This window comes from Pyrus communis, chromosome 1 (genome assembly GCF_041283825.1).
Source record: "Pyrus communis isolate YQ-2024b chromosome 1, ASM4128382v1, whole genome shotgun sequence".
Taxonomy (NCBI): Eukaryota; Viridiplantae; Streptophyta; class Magnoliopsida; order Rosales; family Rosaceae; genus Pyrus; species Pyrus communis.
Genome location: NC_142565.1, coordinates 6,019,888 through 6,044,512, shown reverse-complemented (window position 1 = coordinate 6,044,512; position 24,625 = coordinate 6,019,888). Strand labels below are relative to the sequence as shown.

At 37.1% G+C, this 24,625-nt stretch overlaps 2 protein-coding genes and 1 pseudogene across 3 annotated transcripts; 2 read left to right on the top strand and 1 right to left on the bottom strand.

Annotated features, from left to right (window-relative positions):
- Nucleotides 1-10,862: 10,862 nt before the first annotated feature.
- Nucleotides 10,863-13,753, bottom strand: LOC137721232 (ribulose bisphosphate carboxylase/oxygenase activase, chloroplastic-like; annotated as a pseudogene). Its single transcript, XR_015962879.1, has 7 exons — nt 13,605-13,753; nt 12,936-13,252; nt 12,707-12,812; nt 12,525-12,610; nt 11,648-12,120; nt 11,267-11,548; nt 10,863-11,133 (listed from the first exon to the last, which is right to left on the bottom strand). The product of XR_015962879.1 is annotated as a ribulose bisphosphate carboxylase/oxygenase activase, chloroplastic-like (transcript).
- Nucleotides 13,754-17,566: 3,813 nt separating this feature from the next.
- Nucleotides 17,567-18,687, top strand: LOC148699043 (LOB domain-containing protein 33-like). Its single transcript, XM_088679234.1, has 2 exons — nt 17,567-17,894; nt 17,988-18,687. The coding sequence occupies exons 1-2, from the start codon at nt 17,616-17,618 to the stop codon at nt 18,363-18,365; spliced, it is 657 nt and encodes a 218-aa protein (XP_088535360.1). The 5' UTR covers nt 17,567-17,615; the 3' UTR covers nt 18,366-18,687.
- Nucleotides 18,688-23,482: 4,795 nt separating this feature from the next.
- Nucleotides 23,483-24,350, top strand: LOC137719691 (LOB domain-containing protein 33-like). Its single transcript, XM_068458736.2, has 2 exons — nt 23,483-23,810; nt 23,904-24,350. The coding sequence occupies exons 1-2, from the start codon at nt 23,532-23,534 to the stop codon at nt 24,279-24,281; spliced, it is 657 nt and encodes a 218-aa protein (XP_068314837.2). The 5' UTR covers nt 23,483-23,531; the 3' UTR covers nt 24,282-24,350.
- The last annotated feature ends 275 nt before the right edge of the window (nt 24,351-24,625 follow it).

Below are 24,625 nucleotides of genomic sequence, written 5' to 3'. Positions count from 1 at the left end.
AGAGAAAAAAAGAAGAGGATATCAGTTTTGGTCTTATGCAAATTAGGGTTAGAGCATGTGTAGTTTGATAGCATTTAGACGTGCAACATCGTAATAATATTAATCGAATATATGTTATTATTTACACTAATTCAGTGCAGACACATACTTGACAATTTAAATTAATTGATCTTTAAGTACTAAAAACACATGGAATATTGATGTCATGTCACACCCAATAATGCTTTAGGTAGGCCGCATGACATTGATACCACTAGGACAAATATGCCTTCTAAATTTATTCATAAAAACAAATAAGAAAGATTCGTACAGATAAAACGAAGACAAAATCTGCATATATAAATGTACATACAGCGATATGTAATATTCATGCCCAGCAAAGCATAAAGAACAATAGGTGGCCAAGCCAACAACGACCCATTAGAGACGATAGTTGCCCAGGTGGAACATCCATTCAATGTTTCTTGACCTATTTGTATCTAGGGTTAAGATTTGGTGGATACATGCATGCATGTAGGAATTCATTGGCATTGCACTTGAGCTCAGTTGCTATATATGTTGGTATGATTTTATACCACCCAATTTCAACCACATGTTATTTGTGATTCATATTGAAAAGTGTTATGGTTTGGTTTGAATCAATGCCCCAACAGAACCGAAAGTGATATATGCAATGTGAAGTTGGAAAATAGCTAGGATTCTTTGCTTTGATAATCTAATTGAGTACTGTTTGGACCCAAAATTTACATCATCGGTCCGTGCAATCAAGGTCATTGAGTGAACATAGCTCTTAATCGTCGGATGGAAAAGTGAAGATAATTTTTGTCATTATTAAAGGATAATATTATGGTTTTTATCATAGTAATTATCTTTTAATATGAATTATCCTAGCATCTTTTTCAACCAGGTAAATAGGGTGCGAATTATATCCCGAAGCAAGTGGTATAGTTTAAATTGAGTTGGGATATGTGTGGACGTGTGGATATGCTGCAAAGCTGGTATTCAAGAAAGAAGTGTCAGGATGCATGCATGGATGGATGAGTTTAAAGGTGATAAGATAGGAAGCCTAGGTAGCCTAGGCTTGGTAACATTAATGGGATGTGATAAGGCTTTCAGGGGTTGGCATTGCAATTAAATTGCAGGTGTTTACGACATACATAATTCACATACGTGGAGGATTTAGCCGCCAAGCAGCATGGAGGGTTTGAAATTAATGAGAGTTCTATTGCACGTGGTTGGCATTAGGCGTTTCGAATATGCTGCATGACTAGCACCAATTCAGGTTATGATAATTATTAGCAAAGGGATTGGCTTATCAAATGGTTTTAGTTGCAATTGAATTCTACAAATACCATCAGGCTGCGAGCAGAAACTTCACTATAAATACAAGAGGTCGTGCAACATGGAAGGGACCTCCAATTCAACACACAATTGCCCTGCGCAAACCTCTCAAACACCTTGAGATTTTTTTATTTTCTTTTTCCGCCGACACATCTTCAATTTGGATAAACAGCACTGTGAAGGCAACCGACAAACACCTTCAGTTTGGATAAACAACACTGTTGTCGTAGAATTAGCCGACCGCGAAGCATCTTCAGTTTGGATAAACAGCACTGCGTCGAGGCCGACTGGTTATCTATCCAAGTCTTGGTCGAGAAGGATTTTCGAATCCTTATTGGCAAAGGTCATCTCATTAGCCTTCTCGGCAAAGTGAGGTGTTACCAGGTTACTACATTCGGCACTCTGAGAGCCAAATTTGATATTGAACTTTGCAGAACTAGCAGCCTTGTCTTCATGCTCGAGAATCCAAAGGCCGAGACTCGTTCCTTCCTCGGCCGTAGTCGCAAGATAAAGAAGTCAGCAACGCGCTCAACACAACATCAACAAATTTTACTCCTCGGCCGAGCTCGGCCGACAAGTTGGCACGCCCCACATTCAACCGAATGACGTAGTTAGCTTATTAGTTACTCGGCCTGCACGCCACATAGGCTTTGTAATTTTTAGGGTCAACGAGTACTTTTTCTTTTCTTTTTTAATGAGTGTCGTCTATAAGATTTCGACTAGATACGGATCCAATTACAGATATTAGAATAGTCGTCTGAGTCTTTTAGGTCATAAGATTACTGATGAGATTAGGCTAGGTTTGGTTGATTATTAGAAATGTTTTCTAATATGGGGTTAGTTGGAGCATAACCTAGTCCTGGTCGTCGGGTCTGATTTAAACTCGATCCTCTCTCAACAAAACAGAAATTAAAAGTCATTAAACCAATCCTGATGCTTAAATACAAAAACTAAACCAAATCTGAGGTGAAATCATGAAAATCATTTTAGAATGATAAATCAATCTATAATAGTTTTATTTTTATATCATCCATCTAATCATATTAGTCTCACTTAATGTGTCACATCTGTTAATTCTCTATATTTAAAAGAGGTTGAGGGTGAGTGTTATGCATTCTATATACAGCCTTACTCCGAATGTTTACTATCGCGTAATTCTCTATTTTATCAAACAAAAACCCTTTAACATTGTAAACAAAGAAAAAAAATGAATAGAAGATCAATTATTCTCTTTATTCTCAACTAGGACAGGTCAAGCCACTTAGTATTACAGTCTAATAGTATTCCTCTTCACTGGTAAGTAAGAGGTCTTAGTTCGATTCTTGCTAAAGGTGAATTTGAACCACATTATTGCTAGCTCATTGTAAGGCTAGCCTTCTCCCTTTAGTGTAGATAATAATGATTGTTAAAAAAAATAAATAAAAAAAAAAAACTAGGATAGGTCACGGAGGAGAGAGGATCCTCTTTGTGAGGATCCCGGAGATCTTCTTCGTGAGGATCCTAGAGATCCTCAAATCACATCCGTTCATCGTACATCATGCGGTTAGGCCACCTGCAACCGAAGGCTGACCAGAATGCTCCTTTTAGCCCTCTGGCCCTCCAAGAAATTAATATTCTAATGAACAGTACATGGACATATTTCTTACCATCTCCAACCGAGAGCCAAAAGGTCATAAGGCTCGTTTTAGCCCTGTCACAAAAATTCATTTCCAACCAAGGCCAAAGGGCCATAGGGCCAAACATAATTTATTATTTAAAAACTACAGCTTAAATTCAAATTCAATGGCTAAGTGACGTATGCTAGCCGTTGGATTTAATTTTTTTTTTTTTTTTTGCTATAAATAGGGTGGATATTGGGTTATAATTCACACACCTTTGAATTCAATCTCTTTCAATTCAAGTTTGCAATGAATTCCAACTTTGGATCCTCTTCAAATTCCAACTGAGGGTCTTCATCCAATTCCAAATTAGAAGAAAAATGGGCGCAGATGAAACGAGAAGATGAGGAGTCTGATGAAGAAAATGAAGCATGTCGCAACACACAATATATGGCAGCCATGGCTGCGGCCATGGTGTATCAGCCAACTGAGGAACAACCTCAATGGGGTGGCTCTGTTGCTGGTCGCTCTAACAAACCACGAAACATAGTAATGATGCATGCCAATCTGATGAACAACTACTTCAACCCCAACTCGGTGTACACAGAAGAGGATTTTAGACGTCGCTTCTGGATAAGGTGTCATGTCTACGAGTGTTTACTTTGTGATGTCTAGCAGGTCAATCCATACTTTCGACAGAAGAATGACAAAGTGGGCTGCCCTGGTTTTACATCTTATCAGAAGGTTATTGTTGTACTCCGAATAATGGTCTATGGCTCCCCAGCTGATTCGATGGATGAAACCCATGGTATGTCTGAGTCTACATGGCTTGATACTCTTGCTGAATTCTGTGACACAATTGTTCAGCTTTACAAAGACGAGCACCTCCGCGAGCCAAATTAAGAAGATCTTGTCACATCCTGGCCCGAGGTCCACCACATCCCGGGCATGCTCTACCACCGTAGCACCATATTGTCTACTTTGGGCCCCGACCACGCCCTCACGGTTTTGTTTCTAGGAACTTACATGAGAACTTCCTAGTGGGTCACCCATCATGAGATTGCTCTCGCGTGCTACTCGCTTAACTTCGGAGTTTCAATGGAACCCGAAGCTAGTGAGCTCCTAAAAGGCCTCGTGCTAGGTAGGGATGAGAATATACATATAAGGATCACTCCCCTAGGTGATGTGGGATCTTACAATCCACCCCCTTAGGGGTCTGACGTCCTCATCGGCACACCACGGCCAAGGTTAGACTCTGATACCAAATTGTCACATCCCAACCCGGGGTCCACCACATCCTGGGCCCGCTCCACCACCGTAGCACGATATTATCTGCTTTGGGCCCTAACCATACCCTCACGGTTTTGTTTCTGGGAACTCACACGAGAACTTCCCAGTGGGTCACCCATTATGGGATTGCTCTCGCACGCTACTCGCTTAACTTCGGCGTTCCAATGGAACTTGAAGTCAGTGAGCTCCTAAAAGACCTCGTGCTAGGTAGGGATGGGAATATATATATATAAGGATCACTCACCTGGGCGATGTGGAATCTTATAGATCTGGATCGGCTCATTTGCAAAGTTGAAGACCATAGGTTTCCAGGCATGATAGGGTCATTAGGCTGCATGCATTGGGATTGGAAGAATTGTCCCACCTGATGGCAATGAGGCTTCAACAGAAGGTCAAGAAAGCCCATTATTGTGTTAAAGGCGGTTGCCTCGTATGACACATTGATCTGGCATGCTTTCTTTGGAATATCTGGATCCCAAAATGACATTACAGTTCTTTGGCATTCACCCATCTTCAATAGCCTGATGGAAGGTAAAGCACCTTAACTTGACTACTACATCAACGGTCGTCAGTACAATATAGGGTATTACTTGGCAGATGACATCTACCCAAAGTGGATGACACTTGTCCAAACAATTCCAAATCCTGCGAATGACGCCGAAAAGTTGTTTACCTTACACCAAGAGGCATACTGAAAAGATGTTAAGAGAGTTTTCGGTATTCTACAAGCATAGTGGAAGATCATCAGCAAACCGGCAAAAGGGTAAGGTCGAGAAAATTTGGACTCCATCATGATGTCTTACATTATATTACACAACATGATTATGGAGGATGAGTGAGATGGGTATATTGATGGAGAGTCCGATGACGACCAAGACGATCCAAATAGGTCAAGAAGGGCTCGTTCAAAAATATATGATGGGCCTAATTTTCCTTTCAATCCTAGAATTGGTAGTATCTCTTTAAATGAGTACATGAGGCGCTATAGAATGATACATTCTCATGCCACAAACAAGTACCTACAACATGATCTTGTTGCACATCTTTAGGCCAAAAGAAGCATGAAACAGGTGTTTAAGTTTTATGTTGTTAAATGTTTTTAAAAATGATGTTTAAGTTTTATGTTGTTAAATGTTTTATTTTATGTTATATAATTTTTATGTTGTTTAATGTTGTTTCAAGTTACTTAATGTTAGGTAATGTTTAATGGTTTATAGGAAGTTATAGGGAAAAAAAGAATTTTTACAATTTTTAAAACAAATTTTGTGTAAATAAATAAATAAATAAAATTTATATTAAAAATAATAATAATTTAAAATAAAAAAAAATAAAAATAAAAAACAGCTAGCTAACGTCAACTAGTTACCCTTGGTTTTCAAATTCTGGCCTAGCCCCGGGTTGGTTGGCCATTTGGCCCTTTTTTGTCCAGTGGGGCCCACGAGCCCTTTGGCCTGGCCCTCGGTTGGAGACGGTTTTCGAACTATTTTTGTCCCTCTGGACCCTTCGGTTGGAGATGGCCTTAGAAATCATTGTAAATTTTTTTATTTAAAATTGAATATAAACAGTACTAGACGAAAACTGACCGCACGATATACGATAAACGGATGTGATTGAAAAATCCCCAAAATTCTTACAAAGAGGATCCGGCGAGGATCCTCCCGGTTCCTCTCTCGTCAAGGAGACCCAAAAAGAATGGAACTCCATAGGATAGGTCCATCCAGAAGGTAGGTACCCTTATTCTCCCGTACCAAACTAATTCGCCATGGATATGGAGATAAGGTCCAATTAACGCAAGTTGTGAGGAAAATGGCTAAACAAACTTCAATCGTATTCATAATGAATTCAAGAAAATGCTGGGGAATCTTTTAGTTTCTTCTCGACATACGTCTGCAGTGTTTCCATTTGAAATCACATTTTATTTTCGTTTTGCATTTTCAGTGCCATGGTCGTAATTGGATTACTAGATTGAATACTACTTTAACAAAAGTTAATACGACCAATGAGCTCAACCACTGTATGCTTACGGCTATGATGGCATCTGAAGTCACCCAGACGCTTAAATAATCTGTTAGAGATTATATATGTTTTGTTAAAACTGTGTATGTAGTTTTCTAACGATATAGAGCTTTCATAACACAAATCAAATTTATTAGAGTTGTCAAATGCGTGCATATTCTTTGGTGACCAATTTCTTGGTCTGGAGAGAAATTCCATAATCAACAAATGAGATAAAACCTCTACATGGGTACGTACCACACAAAAGAACTATAAGCAAATGGTATAATCGATCACTCAAGACGATAGACGCATTAAATCAGGCACCGAATGCAGACATAAACCACTGCTAAAGCATCGAGGCCACACTGCACCACCTATGTAATAGCAAGGTCACAGCACTCATTGAAGCGACACAACACAAAACATTAAACAAAGTTAACTACTCCGTGAAGGAAACCACTAATCAACTCGACACCGTGGTGCCAACTACACCGCTTTTAGAGGTATCCATAGCATCCACCGGAGGAGACGTCACAGATCTGGCTAGGCAAAGCAGCTCAGCCACTGGTCAATTGATAAGTGATTCACTCGATCAACCCCATTAACTCTATATATTTAGTTCATAGCGGAGTATGGTTCATATTTCAAAGTGGACACTCGATCAACTGCGATTCACTCTTAACTTCTTTGAGCAAGAAATATAGTAAAGATTTTTCATGTTCTCTTTTTATCTATTTGCATTCGTTCATTTTTTTTATGTTTTGAGACTTTTTTGTTTACTTAATTACTAAACCGAAAGAGAACTATCATTAGCACTTCAAAATTTTCATTCTACTTACGTACTTCTTACTAAGTATTCTTCTTTCTAATTATAGAAAATTTGTAGTGCAAAATGAAATTTCTGGATTGCCAATAACAATCACAAATGAATAAAATCTAAACTACATATTAATGAAACCTTATTTGTCAACCAAAAGAAGGTGAAAAAAACATTTTTATCAACAAAAAAGTTAAGTATAGTAAGGCAATTTCACAAAACTAAATTTTTTTATTTTTTATCACTTAAAAATGATTGTATCATGTCTAATTAAAAAAAATAAAAAATAAAAAATAAAATAAAATAAAAACCTCTCTCTCTTTCTCCCACTCCCACATTCTCTCCCCTTCAAAATTTAAAAATAAAAGTAAAATATTTCAAACACACTTTGTATGTGCGCATGTACTAATAAGAATGAAAATCGCCACCTTTAGAACAACTTTAATTAGAACACACATATGCGTCTAACAAAACTGCTAGGACAACTTCTCATGCGGTTTTCCAAAATATGATTTAATTAGATTATGTGATTTTCTTACTTTCATTTTTTTTTTCCTTCTTCATTTTGCATCATTCTCTTGTTTTTGCTCTTTAACTTTTCTTTAAAAAGTACTCTATCGATAATAAGGTTAAATGAAATATAAAAACGTGTGTAAGTAAAATAAGAGTGCAAAATTCTTTTTTACTTGGTTGCCTAAGTCAACAGCTGCTCGCAACTGCGGGTTGTTCTCTTGCGATATTATTTATTATTATATGGCCTTGTTTGACAAAAGTCACACAGTTGCCTGCTCATGACTTGTTTCTCAATATATATAATATCCATTTGATTTGAGAGCCAAGTAGAAGCATAACTAATTTGAACATGATGTGCGCGTTTCAGATGAATTTAAAATTGTAGTGTTAAATAAAATAACATACCACGTGAAACACGAAGTTAATTAAAATACATAGAACACGTCTCAGTAAAGAAAGTTTGCCTTGAAAGTCAATTTTTCAAATGCATCTCTTATTGCCAAGATACTTCATCGGCTTTAAACCATAATCATGACATATACCTAAGGCCCAAAATGTGAGCTGCTACCTCCTCGGCTTTTTACATATAAGTTGGAGATTTCGAAATCTTCAGTATATTCTACTTTAAATTACTTTAAAAAAAAATCTTAAACTTGGAAGTTTTAACATTTTCTAACAAATTTCAGAATTTTTTGAATCGTAATAGATGAGAAATTTTTTATTGTAACATAAACACAAGTGGTACACCACGTGTTTTATTAGAAGCGGTGAAAAATTTTATTTTTTAAGTTATTAACTTTTTAGCACACATTTCTCACCATTTGTATAGTGATATGTGGTATATCTTCCTATGTACTGGTCACACTAAAAAATCTCTCGTAATAGATGTTAAAATTTGAAAATTTTTAAAGGAAAATTTTATTTGAACCCATTGAATCTCTTTCTATACTCAGCTTACTCTTTACACCCATATTATTTTTAATTAAACTTTCAATATATCTTTAGACCCAAATTTATTGCCTTAATTGTCCTCACAACCCAATTCAAATATGTAAATTTATCTTTACACCCATTTAAAAAATAAAAAACCAAAATCAAATGAAAAGAGCTGGAAAACATGCAAAAAACAATGATGCAAAGAACGTAGCTGTTGGTGGTTTGGCTAATTAGAATTTAGATTGCAAAGCAAAGACTAATATTATCAGTAAGATATTTTATGAACGCAAACATGAGGAACTTAGCCAATCAATGTTGTCTATTATCTAAACTGTGACTCTCGAATTAAGTAGTAGCAATTTGATATGTAATCCAATAACAAAAGCAGGATGTTATGGTTATATGTAAATTAAGTAGTAGAAGACTTAGTAAATGGTATCCAAAAGGAACAACAAATACTTGATAAACTTATACAGCTAATAGTCAGAATGTTAGTATATGGCATATCGATCAATAAATCAATAATTCAACTCTCGCATAAATAAATTTTGTAACATCTCACATCAATCAACAGATAGGGGGTGATGTGCCTTATATGTACATATCCATCTCCTATAGCACGAGGCCTTTTGGGAACTCACTGAACTTCAGATTCCATCAAAACTCCAAAGTTAAGCGAGTTCGGGCGAGAGCAATCCCAAGATGGGTGATCCATTGGGAAGTTCTCGCGTGAGTTTCCAGAAATAAAACCGTGAGGGCATGGTCGGGGCCCAAAGTGGACCATATCATGCTACGGCGAAGCCAGTCTGGGATGTGACAATTTGGTCGTGTGGTGCGAGTGTGCCAACGAGGACATCAAGCCCCTAAGGGGGGGTGGATTGTAACATCCCCACATTGACCAATGAAGAGGGGGTGATCCTATATCACGAGGCTTTTTGAAAACTCACTGGCTTCAGATTCCATCGAAACTCCAAAGTTAAGCAAGTTCGGGCGAGAGCAATCCCAGGGATGGGTGACCCATTAGGAAGTTCTCATGTGAGTTTCCAGAATTAAAACAGTGAGGGCGTGGTCGGGGCCCAAAGTGGACCATATCATGCTACGGTGAAGCCGGTCTGGGATATGACAATTTGGTTTCAAAGCCACAATGTCGTGTGGTGCGAGTGTGCCGACAAGGACATCGAGCCCTAAGGGGGGTGGATTGTAACATCCCCACATTGACCAATGAAGAGGGGGTGATCCTATAGCACGAGGCTTTTTGAAAACTCACTGGCTTCGGATTCCATCGGAACTCCAAAGTTAAGCAAGTTTGAGCGAGAGCAATCCCAGGGATGGGTGACCCACTGGGAAGTTCTCACGTGAGTTCCCAAAACAAAACCATAAGGCATGGTCGGTGCCCAAAGCGGACAATATCGTGCTACGGCGGAGTCGGTCTGGGATGTGACAATTTGGTATCAGAGCCACTCTGCCGTGTGGTGCGAGTGTACCGATGAGGACATCGAGCCCCTAAGGGGGGTGGATTGTAACATCCCCACATTGACCAACGAAGAGGGGGTGATCCTATAGCACGAGGCTTTTTGAAAACTCATTGGCTTCGGATTTTATCGGAACTTCAAAGTTAAGCAAGTTCGGGCGAGAGCAAGCCCAGGGATGGGTGACCCACTGGGAAGTTCTCAAGTGAGTTCCCAGAAACAAAACCGTAAGGGCATGGTCGGGGCCCAAAGCGGACAATATCGTGCTATGGCGGAGTCGGTCTGGGATGTGACAAATTTATATTTTAGTTGGAGGATTAAAAATTTCAAAATCACTCTCCAACTGTCAAAAAGAGCTTATTTTTTCTTTATGAAAGCATCTTAGGGTTTTTACCAGAACAAAACGCATGTTAAAAGTTACATAATGGTTAGAGTTTAGTTATTGATTGTGAGTTTATTTATAAATCTTGTTTTTTTTTTTGTTAATTTTATCTTGTACTTGATGGTAATTATGCAATAGGATAATAAAGATATTTCACATTTAAAGTTTAAGTTGAATATAGAAATAGGTTAAATGGGTTCAAATAAAATTTCTCATTTTTAAATTGAGAGAAAATTCCTTTGCGATAGTTTGGACTGGAATTAGATTTCCCTTCTGATAAAAAAAGGAAATATAATTCCCCAATTTCGATCTTTCCGAAAATTAAACCTTGCTTGTATCAATCATATGGTCTTACATGCTAAGTTTTTAAATATAGATGTACGATGGTGTGAAATAGTTAAATGTATATTTTCGCATTTGGGTTCACATTAACAAAAAGAAGAGACTTCCATGGGAGAAACGACGGAGATAAACTCAGATAAGCAGCACAACATGACTAACTGAACCGCTGCGCCTACTGAGATTGCATAGTGTACATTACAATACAAGATTACATGACACCAATCCGACATAGGAAGACAAAATTTTTTTTTTTTTTTTACCCTTAACATCCTTACAAAGTGCTTCTCTCCTTCCACCCTCCCCTCAATTATAACCTAAAAGAAAACGACTTAAAATGTGTACAAGCAACTTCTATCATCACTTTTAGCCGTTGGATCAAAGTTTTCTGCAGTTGGATCAGTGAAAAACCTTCAGGAACTGGAACATTCACTTGCTGCGCTGCTTGGCCTACACAAGGACAATTACAAAACCGTTAATACATATATTTTTTCGTGGGCCCTAATACATTTTGTAAATTTACCAAATCAAGTTAATGGATCCAAACCTCCCACAGGAGCTCTCTAAATATCAAGGATCTAACCGTCGAAAGTTCCTGTATTCATAGCATCTGAGTTAGCATCACCAAGAGCAGCCTCGCTCAAGTACTTATCAGCCAATTGAACTCTCTTCACATTCTCTTGCTCTTGGACAAGCATGCTTCCGTACTCGAGGAGCTTTTCGATAGTCATCTTCGGCTGATCGAAAGTTGGGGGTCCTTCCTTTGAGTTCACAAGCTTCTTCCCAATGCTATCCACGCCAACACCCGTAATCCACTTCCTCACTTCATCATCATAAACCCTAGCCCTCAAGGCACCAAAGAAATCTGCAAAATTATGACATCGCGTCAGAATGACTATCTTATTACCTAACATGTCAGGATGTCAGACTATTTAATTAAGGTACACGAAAACATTTAGCATACCAATAGATTGGCCTGGGAAGGTGTCAACAAGCTTGACAATGTCTTCCTTAGCAACATTGTCACTCCTGAAGATCCCAATGCAAACTCCAATACGATCTTCGCGGGTGGGAGCCCAGTAGAATTTCTCCATACGACCGTCACGGATGAGAGGAGCGTACAATGTTGAGAAATCGTTACCGGTGACAATGATTGGGACACGGGGGTTCTCCTCCTTGTTGTACATACCTGGAAGCTGGACGTTTGTCGGGTTATCAGCAATGTTCATGAGGGTGGCATTCACCATTTGGTTGTTGACAGTGTATTGGGTGGTTCCACCAAGCCGACCAGCTCCTGCATCAAGATCGTTGATGAAGAGTGCACACATTTTACCCTTCCTGATAATGTCGGCTGCTTCACGGTACCTTTGCCTGATCAGCTTCGCGGGTTCTCCTGCGTTTCCACTTTCCAATTCTCCGGCACTCATCATGATAGGGCTGAAAAAATATCATCAAAAAGCTAGGTTGAGCAAGAAGCGCACTTATTATCTGACCAAGTGACCATAAACTGCCAAACTGGTAACTATTTTTCAGTTCTAAGTTTTCAAAGAAATTATATTTGAAAACCAAAATCAAACTAAAATATGAAAACTCACAAAAGTAGTATTCAATTACCAAAAAAACATTTCAGTTCTAAAAAAGTTACTAAAGAAAATAAAGGAGTTTTCTGTTCAAATAAAAAAAAAAAAAAAAGTTGAAACATGCAAAATCTGAAAACTGAAAAAAAAAATAGCTACCAAACGACCTTTAGTTACTTAGCTTTTCAATGTGTGACATTCAAATCTTAATACATGAACAATTTAAATTGAGTGACATAAAGCACGTGTGACAAATGAACTAACCTGATTCCCATCTTGGCAAAGACAAGCTCACACTGGAAAGACTTGCCCTGACCTTTGCCTCCCCAAATACCCAAGATGAGAGGAACCTGCAAACAAAGTTAAGTGATGATTTAAGTTAAATTCCTGCAATTAATATAATTATGGAAGAAACTCATAGTTAAATCTTTGATAGTGATATCTACCTTGATGTTAGGAAGGGTCATGAAGTTCTTGGTGATGTGAACAACAAGCTTGTCCATAAAAGCGGGAGCAATATAATAACCGTCCATGTTGTTGTCGAAGTTGTACCTATTCAAGAACCATCTCGTTATCTTGTTAACTGTAATAATCCGAAACTTAGAAACAATTATATTGGTCGTGGATTTGGAACCGTGAAATATTCATAAGAATATATATGATCTCTGAACTTACTGGCGAAGCCCCGTACTGATGTATTCATAAGAGCTCATGACGGCAAAGTGAGTTCCTGTTTCTTGAGGTGCCTGGAAGAGGGAGTCCACCATACCCTTTCCTCTTGTGATGTCTTGTTGGTCGTCGGAGGTGTCGAAGGCAAGGCCTTTCCATTTGTCCTTGTCGGTCTGCTTATCTTCGTCCACACTCGCGACAATCCTGAGGCTCCCAGAGGAAACCTTGGAGTTGGTGAACCTTGAGTTCACTTTCTTCAAGCTGCTTCCCAAAAAGGTTGAGATTGGAACTAAAGCACTGCTGCTAGAGCCATTCAGGTTCAGCTTCATTAAAAGTGCAACGATTAGTTTTCCTTTAGTTTTATCGTGATTACCTTCCAAAACTCACAAATTGTTTCCCAAACTCACATAGGTATGATAACTTCTGTTTCCCAAAACTATGAATATGAACTATTTATTAGGTTGATTCTTGGTTGTATATGTAGTTTGGATAAATAATTTAAGTATTTATCTAGAAGACTTGAAAACATAAGTGTGACAAAACATTACCCTAAGTAGGTAACTAATATATAATTAATGACAATTAACTACTGTTTAGCTTCTCAGCACCTGATGATTGTGCATACAACACACACAAAAAAGTTAAGGCATAAAAAAGGTGGGAAAGGCGTAATACGGGTGCTCTGTTGACAGATCCAATGGTAGAGACAGCAGTGGCCATGATCTCTGCGGATCGGACGGTTGTGTTCTAGTGTGAGTGACAGGGGGGCACTCCTGGTTGCCTGCAAGCACAGTATGCTATTGTGTTTTGAGCGGAAAAGAAATGAGAACTGGTTTGCCTTTATAGTGTTGCTGAGTGTACAGAATTTGACATCGTTTGGATTTGCTTGTTGAATGGTTTGAGACCATAGAATGAAGATTGCATTGATGCCACGTGTCAAACAAAGAGTGCTTGGAAACTCAGTCATTTGACTCGGTTCTTGGTGCTTGAGGACCTGAGGTTAGTGTTTAAGCTCTCTTCTTCTCCACCAAAAATTAGCAATTTTTTTTGTGACAAAAAATAAAAATCAGACAATCTATTGGCCACAGAATTGAGAATGGAAGAAACTGGAAAAACCCATGTCTATTATTGTGGGGTTTTATTTTGTTGTTTTCTTGAATGAAGATGCATGAAGAGATAAGGTGAACCATGAATAAAATGTTAGTGACTAGCAACAATTTTCATTTCCTTATAAATAAATTGGATTTGTGGAAGAATTTTAACAAAAATGTATATATTATGCCAGGGCACAAAGATCAGTAAATCAAAATGTTTAGAGAAACCAAGGGGAAGATAAGATTACATTGGGCTGGTTATTTTGTTCCTTTGAGCCACATTCTTGGCCTCAGAAATGTACACTGATTGTAACCTCTTAGAGTCCTGGCCCGGCCCATATCTCAAGCCTATCAACCATTTTACTTGTTAACACGACATAATACAATTTGATTGTGAAAGTAAAACTTATCAAACTAGTACAAGTAATGGATTGTTTGGTACTGGAAGTTAGAGAAGCTTCCTCTTTATTCGTTACTTCTTCGGTTCAAAGCTTCTCCTCTTCTTAGTGTATATTAGTGTAGAATAGCATTTGTAACAAACAAAATTACAAGGTACTCTTGGTAACTTAATATGGTGCTAATTACTCATTTAAACTCGTTTCACAATATTTTTTACAATTTGAACTGACAAGTTTTACGCTATCAATGAAAGATCATCCTGTAAAATTTCATTAAAATTAAAATTGAAGATGAGTTATTTAACTGGACTTGATAAATAAATAAACAATACAATTTAGTGATTTACAATGATAATTAATAATTAGGTCCCCTTTCTATCATCCAAACCCCCCTCTATCTCTCTCTCTCTCTCTCTCTCTCTCTCTCTCTCTCTCTCTCTCTCTCTCTCTCTCTCTCTCTCGACAAACACATCTGTTTGATAACTGAATTTGCATTTGTTTCCCTAAAAAACAATAATAATTAAAAGATTAAATGATTTCCAATTTCAGTAAGAATAATATGACTGAGCACTAAAAAATGAACGGATCATAAGTTCAATTTGTAGAGGAGACCTAATCGAACAGTTAGCACCATATTAAGTTGTTAATTAGTTAACGCTTAGGCATGCTTTTATATACAACCTTTAACTCTTTATAACACGACACACCACTAAATTGCACAAGTAAAACTCTTCAATCATATGAAGACATATATAGACTATTTCACCCATGAACACAACATGAGAAACCCTATGTTCCATTCTAATCCTGTAAATTAATTGGGAATATAAAAGAGACAACCTTTGTGTGTCAGTCATAATACTAATATAAGTATGATTGGTCCTTTTAAAAGGAAAAAAAGATGAAAAGAGTCCTCATTTGTAGAAACTTCTAATTACATTCAAACTCTTATTCTGATTTTATTTATTTTTATCTTTCTAAAAAGAATAAGCACGTGTCAATATATAATTGGTTAATATCAAAAGCAAGCATCGAGCTCCTCCCGTTGGATAACTGGCCACCTAATTATTAAGATGGTATGTCATACGAAACAGAAACGTTGTTAAAAACATTTCTTAATATTAGGTTCATGTCTCCCTGAAACCATTTGCTGTTGAATACGTAGGGCAAGAAAGAAAAGCCAGCAAATTAATATATAGAAAGACTGGAGCAAAGACCTGGGGTAATCAAAGCGCTCCCCGATCTACCCAAATTTTGAATTTTTGTTCCCGTAGTTTAGATTAATTTGGTGTAGAATATTGTTTTATATAAAAATTAAAATTAAAACATAAAAAAACCGAAAATCACACCTCTTAATCCTGATGACTCACAAAACCACATACTTCAACTCCCATGATTCTTTTTTGTTTTTTTATTTTTGGTTAACAACTCCCATGATTCTTTTAACTAAATCTTCTTCCTTATGATTAAAAACTCTTAAACTCTCTCAAGATTCAGCAGTGTGATGTGTAGCATTTAAATGAGAAACTGTATTCAATTACTTCAGTTGATGACAGCTCAAAATTTTATCAAGAACGCAAGTGAAAAGGATTCACATGCAGCAACCCTGTTGGTATTGGTAACAAACAAGTACAAACAGAGCACCAAAAAATGCGAACGAAGCTAACAAACCCTAGCTACTAGCATTGCAGCTGGGTAAAACTGTAAAGGACGCCATGATAGGGAAGGACACTTTCATCGTTAAACTCGAAACTCGAAAACGGAAAGCTACCGCCCCCACCATCCCCCTCATACATTCCTTTCTCATGCATCAATTAATTCTCACTCGATTCCAAAAGGAATTTTCACATTTGTGATATGTGAAATGACAGAAAGCAGAAAAGTTTATGCGTTTTGCTGAAAATAGCATTTTGTCGCCTCCAACTCACTCTCTTATTTGCCCGAATATTTCTGCTTTTATAACCTAGAGCCCGAAGAAGAAATTTAAGCACTTATTACAACTCATTGTCAAACAGGAGATAGCTAGGGTTTGTGGGGGATTGGCAGCTTGCTATTTTTGAAGCTTTTTTGGTGTTCCAGAGACAAGAACAGTCGTCTTAGCAGCGACCCGGCCGGATTAAGTGGCCAACAGCCAACCTGATAATGTAGGATTAAAATATAAACATGGGGACCTAATTAAGACGTGCATTATGGATTTAAAACAAGGTTAATAATGGAGCATAACGACAAGTAGAGACGCCATGAGTCACAGGCTCTACATCCAATCTCTAAGCTAGGAAAATAGGATGAATTAATAAGAATGTGAACTCTAATCTCATTAGTTGAGGAAGAATGACACAGCAGAATCCACCAACCCCATCGTTTGATTTTGGCTCAAGGTATATTATAATTTGCAACACAGTGTTTTCCATGAATTCCTCATGCACTGGCTTATCGACTCGTCGAATGGTTGCCCTAGTAAGTGGAATAGAGGAGAATTCCATGGCCATCTAGTATACTAATGAACTTTTAGTAGAGTAAAATATAGTTTAATTACATTAATGAAGCTTATAGTAAAGTAGTTCAATTTGATATTTGCAACCCTCAAATTTTGACTAATAAGGTGTTTTTTTTCCATTTACAATTCAATATGAATTAAACTCGAATGCAAGAGAATAGATCTACTGAACCAACCGTCATAATCCACGATTGCTACATAAACAAGATTGATTAAGGTACATCTATAGAACCCATAAGTTTATTTTGCGCAAGATATACTTTCCATACATGAGAAAGAAATGTATGGCTATTGTACTTGTCTCTACTAGATAGTCAAGAATAATGTACTAATTAGAGCTACGCTCTCTCATTTTTTGAGCCCAACTTATGATGATAATGATTAGGTCTTCCATCAAATATTGGACTCATTCTTGAAGATTATTTAATTAAGAACAAGGACCCTTAATAATTTAGAGGCATTAATTAATCAGGGAATGCTTGCCCAATTTGAGATTGATGATGTACCCCATAAAGGAGACCCAAAAGAACAATAGCTTTCACTAAAATGAGGATGTCCTCTGTACAAAAAGAATACTTCAAACCCTTTCGAGTGATGGCTATAAAGACTAAATCTAAACTTTGGATCTGCACCAGTCAATTTCTGGTACCACCTGAAAAAACCCTTGTCACAGGTTTAGTACTAAAAGCTTAGGAATATGGCAGGATTAGGCTCTTCATGTGGAGCATGCAAATTCCTACGGCGAAAATGCACAAGCGAATGCATTTTCGCTCCTTACTTCTGCTACGACCAAGCTGCAGACCACTTTGCAGCAGTACACAAAGTGTTTGGTGCAAGCAATGTGTCCAAGCTGCTACTACACTTACCGGTGCAAAATCGAAGTGATGCTGCCATCACCATGTCGTATGAAGCGCTAGCTCGAATGCGTGATCCTGTGTATGGATGTGTCTCGCAAATCTTTGCACTCCAACAACAGGTTTCCATGCTGCTAACCTCTGCAAACTTCTCACTTGCACATGTCAATACATAATTTTGTGTAGACCATTTACCCATCAGTCTTTCCTCACAGGTTGCGTACTTACAAGAGGAGATCGAAACTCTTGGGAGCCAAATGGTTGATTTTGCAACTTGCCATCCAAGTAATAGCAACACATTCGTTGATCAGTTGCAAGTATTTTCACAACATGATGCTGTTGACACACAACATATCCAGAATCAATTACCAGAATCACCAATATTTCCACACATAGGAAGTGCAGCTGCCAACCAAGGGTTTAACGGTGAGATGGATATAGAGATGCCTCCTTTACAGGAATGGGAAGAAGTGAACTTAATTGGGGATCACTCTACACCAGATCCTTTAAAAAGATTTCTTGAAAGCATGGAGCAAGACAACTTGGGAAACAATCCATGGCCAAATAAGACTGCTACATGGGATTTATACTAATTAGCTTTCAGAAAATTGCAGGAGCTAATCCAATATTAGCATAGGTCAACCAGGAGAAAAACTTGGGTGTAACCGGAAATTTATCCCCTCGTCTCTATCTCTCACAATCACGTGAGTGTAAGACAGAGGCAAGGGGATAAATCCTTGGTTTCACGCTACAATGCGCATCTAGAAAAAAGGCAAATTTTCTACTAGTTTGGTTCTTCTCCTTTGGTTTTTGTTAATCTATTCAGGTTCTAAGTCATAATTGTTAAATTTTCGTAGTGTGCATATGTAAAATTATCCTTCTATTAATTGTATCGGTGAAGCATCCTGCTCTTTATGGTATACAATCCTATTTTTATCCTTTCCAATATCATATTTAACATGAAACCTTCATTATATTTTATAATATCTACGCCAGACTCTTGTATTGATCAGTTGAGAGTGAGTATGATTAAGGCTGTGTTTGACAATGTTTAAACTCCTTATGTCTTATGGGAGTGTCGAAAGTGATTTCAACTAACTAAATAAAGCACTTTTTATAGGGTTTGACTAAAATAGATAAACGTGCCTTATGAAATTAGATGTTCTGAGGTTTTTGAGGAAGTACAAATCAGTGCTTCTAGAAAACGCAGCTGCAAGTGAATATGCAGAAAGCTCTTGAATTTTTATTGAAATTTTTTTGTTTTTCATTTCTAGCAAAAGCGTTATTGTCTGAATAAAGAAATAAACATAAAATTTAGACAAAAATAATAAGGAATTCCTAAGCACTTTTGCAAGAGAATTACTGATAATTTTTATCCCATACTTTTTTTAAAATTGTATTGTCATTCCAAAATTTTCATGTGCATTTCAAATTTTTTATATTTAAAAAGAATGATTAATCTTAATTTACTACTTTAGAGTTTCTTGATTTTCAACATTTGATACATCAAGTTTTTTTATTCTAGAGTGGTACCTAAAATCATAATTTTGGAACAACTTCATATCTTTGTTAAAGTTGCTGTTAAATTAGCTGTTACCTTATGACGTAACACTCATGTGGATAATAACTAGAAGCTATGTGTCAATATGATTCCATGTGAATATTTAAAAAATTTAAAACTTCGAAAAAAAAAAATTCAAAATCAAATTTTTTTCCTCTTCCCTTCTCTTCGACTCCACTCTCCTCCATTCCCAACCCACCTCTCCCTCACTTCCCCAACCCCTTCCTCCTATAGCCCTCCTTCACGAACAGGTCCTCTATGTAAAACCCAGCCCTTTCCTCCTACACCACGGTGGCGCAGTACCATTTTCCCCAACCGCAACCACTGCTGCTGCCGCACCTCTGATCAGCCCCTCGTCATCTTCGGCCACACATTCTCCGAAACCCAAACCTTCTGGGGCCTCATCGCCTCTCTGTTTTCGTCGTCTTCCTCACATCTGTCAGATCCGTCCTCATCTCCGCTCTTGCCGTCGGTGGCGTAGTTGTCTTTGTGCACGGCACCTTTAAGGTTCCTGAGGACCTCTTCCTCGACGAGCAAAAGCCTTCCGCCTCCACTGCTTCCTTTCCTTCCTCAACAGTGTCGCACCCCATGTCGTTGTCGGCACATCCCCAGCCGTCGTTGCCGCTAGCGGTTGAACCTATCTACCTCCCCGACATCGTAATTAGATAGCGCACAAGGCGAAGATGGTATAATAAATTTGAAGTTTTTGTCATATAAATATACGTAGGGTGGATTTTCTTGGCGAATTTGTATGGATCTGGTGTACCTTCTTCGTTCTGATTTAGATAGAAAAATTCATGGTTCTTGGTAGATCTATAATTCAAACTTCTGTCCCTTCATTTCTTCATTAAGTCATGTAGCATATTGGGGTCTAGTCCAGGGGTACGTCGTTGAAGGAATCTGGGGCTGGGGTAGGTGGCAGAGGCGGTGGAGGTGCGGCGACGACCATAGTTGCGGTTGGGAAAATGGTATTGGCGCCACTGTGGTTTAGGAGGAAGGGGGTGGGGAAGTGAGTTGGGTCGGGAATGAAGGAGAGTAGTCGAAGAGGGAGGGGAGTGAAAAAAAAAAAAAAATTTAATTTTTTAATATTCACGTGGATCCATATTGACACGTGACGTTCAATCATTATGCACGTGGGTGTCATATCATAATTTAACGGCTAACTTAACAACAACCTTAATAGAGGTATGAAATTGTTCCAAAATTATGACTTTAAGTACCATTGTAGTCATATCATAATTTAACGGCTAACTTAACAACAACCTTAATAGAGGTATGAAATTGTTCCAAAATTATGACTTTAAGTACCATTGTAGGATGAAAAAAACTTGATGTATCAAATGTTCAAAACCTATAAACTTTAAAGTAATAAACTAAAATTAATCCAAAAAAAAAAAATTACACCATATGAAGAGTGCACAATAATATTTTAGAGTACTAATTTTTTTTTACAAATAATATAATAATTAATAATTTATATTAAATTCATTTAAACTACAAAAACAAAAGAGTACTTAAACATGAAACACGACTCACCCTATGCATCAAAGCAATTCGCTATTCAGTAGTACTTGCCCACCTTTTAGACCTGGTTTGGTATTGAGGTGATTCTGAAAAAAGCTGGTATCAAAAAAAGCTGGGAGCTGTTTTTGTGTTTGGTAAACATTCAGCTTCAGCTTTTTTTCACAGTTTTTGGTGAAAAAAAGCCAAAACAAGAAGCTGCAAAACCCAGCTTTGAAAAATCGGTTTTTTTTCACATCTGTTTTACATAAAAGTTTACCAAACACTATAATACTGTTTTTTTCTTTCAAAAGCACTTTTACAAAAAAGTTTACCAAACACTCTGCTGCTTTATTTCACAGCCGCTTATTCTCACAGCACAGCATAATCAGCTTTTTTTCAAAGCACAGCAATACCAAACCAACCTTTAAACGTGTTGAGAATTACATCGAATATAAAAGTTAGAAGATGCTTTAATTTATGATAATTCCTTTTTTAGTCCCCATTAGTACCATCTCATCACAATAAAACAAAGGAAGTATTATTAGCACTTCAAAAATCTCATTCTATACTCCTTATAAGTATATTTTTCTTTCCTAATATAGAAAATTTGGAATGTAAAATGAGATTTTTAGAATGCTAATAACAATTCATTAAAACAAAATTCTTTGGGTTAACAAAGAAACACTCCTTTTTGGGAAAGTAAATTTGAAGGAGAAGAGACATCGCTTTAGGTTATTGTTTGTTTATTCTTTTTCTATGGGAGGATAGGGTTTGCCCATTTAATAGTTAATGATCTTTTATTTGGAATAGTACTCCGTGGTATTTTAATTGAATCATGCTTGCGTTGTCAAAGAACTTATTTGTTCTTCCACCTCTATTAATATATCGTTATCGTACGAACAACATAATTTGAATCATTTATTTTCTTTATCGTCCATTTAAAATTTATATATACAAAAAAAAGTATTTAATTTGTAAATTATTTAACTATTTATCTATGTCAAATCAATCAATAATTTTGATAACAAGTAGCATCCTCATAATGAATGCATATGAATGGCTAGATAATCTTCAAATTAAATGATTTTTTCCATGTATGATTTTTAGATGATAATAAAGATAATGAACGGTTCGGTTATGATGTTTCTACTGTGAAGATGCATTATTCTTAGGTGGGAGGACAAGTAGATTTTCTCATAGAAGGAACACAAACATTATCCATTTTAGTTCTCCCCGATTCAAAATTGCAGTTCATCAATGAGTAAATAACGAATTTTGTACACAATATTCCCCATTCGCCTCAACGAGTAACAAGAATAGGTGCGCTAAACTATTAGTAAGGGTGGAAACTATAGCATCGATTTTCCCATCAACTACTTTCACCAATGGTGATGTTTTAATGTGGTAGATAGTAACACTTATTGTTATGGTTTAATGGTATTCTTCTTTACTTGTAAATGAAAAACATTTTAATTTCGAATTTCGTAAATGATGAGTTTGAAATCAAATTATTTCGCCAAACCTTAGTAAATATATCATTGTAGATAAAATTTGTGATAAATAGTAAATAAGTGCAATAATCGGCTTTGTTTACATCCTTCCAAGTTACTTGTGTAGAATAACCTACATTGGCTAGAGAAAAGAAAAAAGAAGAGTTTAAATATCACAATTTTACTCTAATTAATACCGAGGTGTTTTGTGATTAAACCCTACATCTGACGGATTGTGTGGATAATAATTATCAAGTTGAGGACAATATCGATATTAATGCAAGTAGATATTTAACATGTTTCTCTGATAATTTAACAACCAAAATCTCCTGTAGTACTCATGATTGTATTGGGTAGCACTAAGGTTGGATAGGACAATTTTAATAACCACACAATATTAATATTTTGCATAACACATTTTACCAAAAAAAAAAAAAAAATATATATATATATATATATATTGCATAACACAGGATTAAAGAGCTAGATTAATTGAACAATATCATTTTAATTTGCGTTTTCATATCCTAGGTCCGGTCTTCGAGTGCTAGGTCTTTGGTCGGAGTCCCAAGGGCCTAGTTAGGAAGTTTTGGGGTTCGAAACTTGAGTTCAAAACTGTAAGATTGAGCTTTGAGTACTAAACATAAGATTACATTGAAGATTATCCAATACTACTACTTATCCCCACCAAATGGTTTACAGCTTACCTAGAACGAGTGAAACATTATCGTAATATCCTGTACCGACGTCAACGTCATGACAGTGATATACCTGTTTTATGAAAATCCTTCGTCAAAAGAACCAATTTAATGATGTGTGACCAAGTATTTGTACTATGGCCAAGTCTACTTAATAATGCGACTGAGAGGGAGAAAGTTAGGCTAAACAAGATGATTTCATACTCAGAACATTATTGTTCTTGTCTCACCCGAACTAGGTCCAACTTACTCCGGAAAAAAATAGGGATCATTGCTTGGTTACTCAAAGATGAGTAAGAATTTCTACTCAAAATTTTTGATGTTTGAATCACAAAGGTTTGTGCTTATGATTATAACCGTTCAAATTATAAATGATAATGATTAAATCTAAACCCTTTCGAGTGATGGCTATAAAGACTAAATCTAAACTTTGGATCTGCACCAGTAAATTTCTGGTACCACCTGAAAAAACCCTTGTCACAGGTTTAGTACTAAAAGCTTAGGAATATGGCAGGATTAGGCTCTTCATGTGGAGCATGCAAATTCCTACGGCGAAAATGCACAAGCGAATGCATTTTCGCTCCTTACTTCTGCTACGACCAAGCTGCAGACCACTTTGCAGCAGTACACAAAGTGTTTGGTGCAAGCAATGTGTCCAAGCTGCTACTACACTTACCGGTGCAAAATCGAAGTGATGCTGCCATCACCATGTCGTATGAAGCGCTAGCTCGAATGCGTGATCCTGTGTATGGATGTGTCTCGCAAATCTTTGCACTCCAACAACAGGTTTCCATGCTGCTAACCTCTGCAAACTTCTCACTTGCACATGTCAATACATAATTTTGTGTAGACCATTTACCCATCAGTCTTTCCTCACAGGTTGCGTACTTACAAGAGGAGATCGAAACTCTTGGGAGCCAAATGGTTGATTTTGCAACTTGCCATCCAAGTAATAGCAACACATTCGTTGATCAGTTGCAAGTATTTTCACAACATGATGCTGTTGACACACAACATATCCAGAATCAATTACCAGAATCACCAATATTTCCACACATAGGAAGTGCAGCTGCCAACCAAGGGTTTAACGGTGAGATGGATATAGAGATGCCTCCTTTACAGGAATGGGAAGAAGTGAACTTAATTGGGGATCACTCTACACCAGATCCTTTAAAAAGATTTCTTGAAAGCATGGAGCAAGACAACTTGGGAAGCAATCCATGGCCAAATGAGACTGCTACATGGGATTTATACTAATTAGCTTTCAGAAAATTGCAGGAGCTAGTCCAATATTAGCATAGGTCAACCAGGAGAAAAACTTGGGTGTAACCGGAAATTTATCCCCTCGTCTCTCTCTCTCACAATCATGTGAGTGTAAGACAGAGGCAAGGGGATAAATCCTTGGTTTCACACTACAATGCGCATCTAGAAAAAAGGCAAATTTTCTACTAGTTTGGTTCTTCTCCTTTGGTTTTTGTTTTTGTTAATCTATTCAGGTTCTAAGTCATAATTGTTAAATTTTCGTAGTGTGCATATGTAAAATTATCCTTCTATTAATTGTATCGGTGAAGCATCCTGCTCTTTATGGTATCCAATCCTAT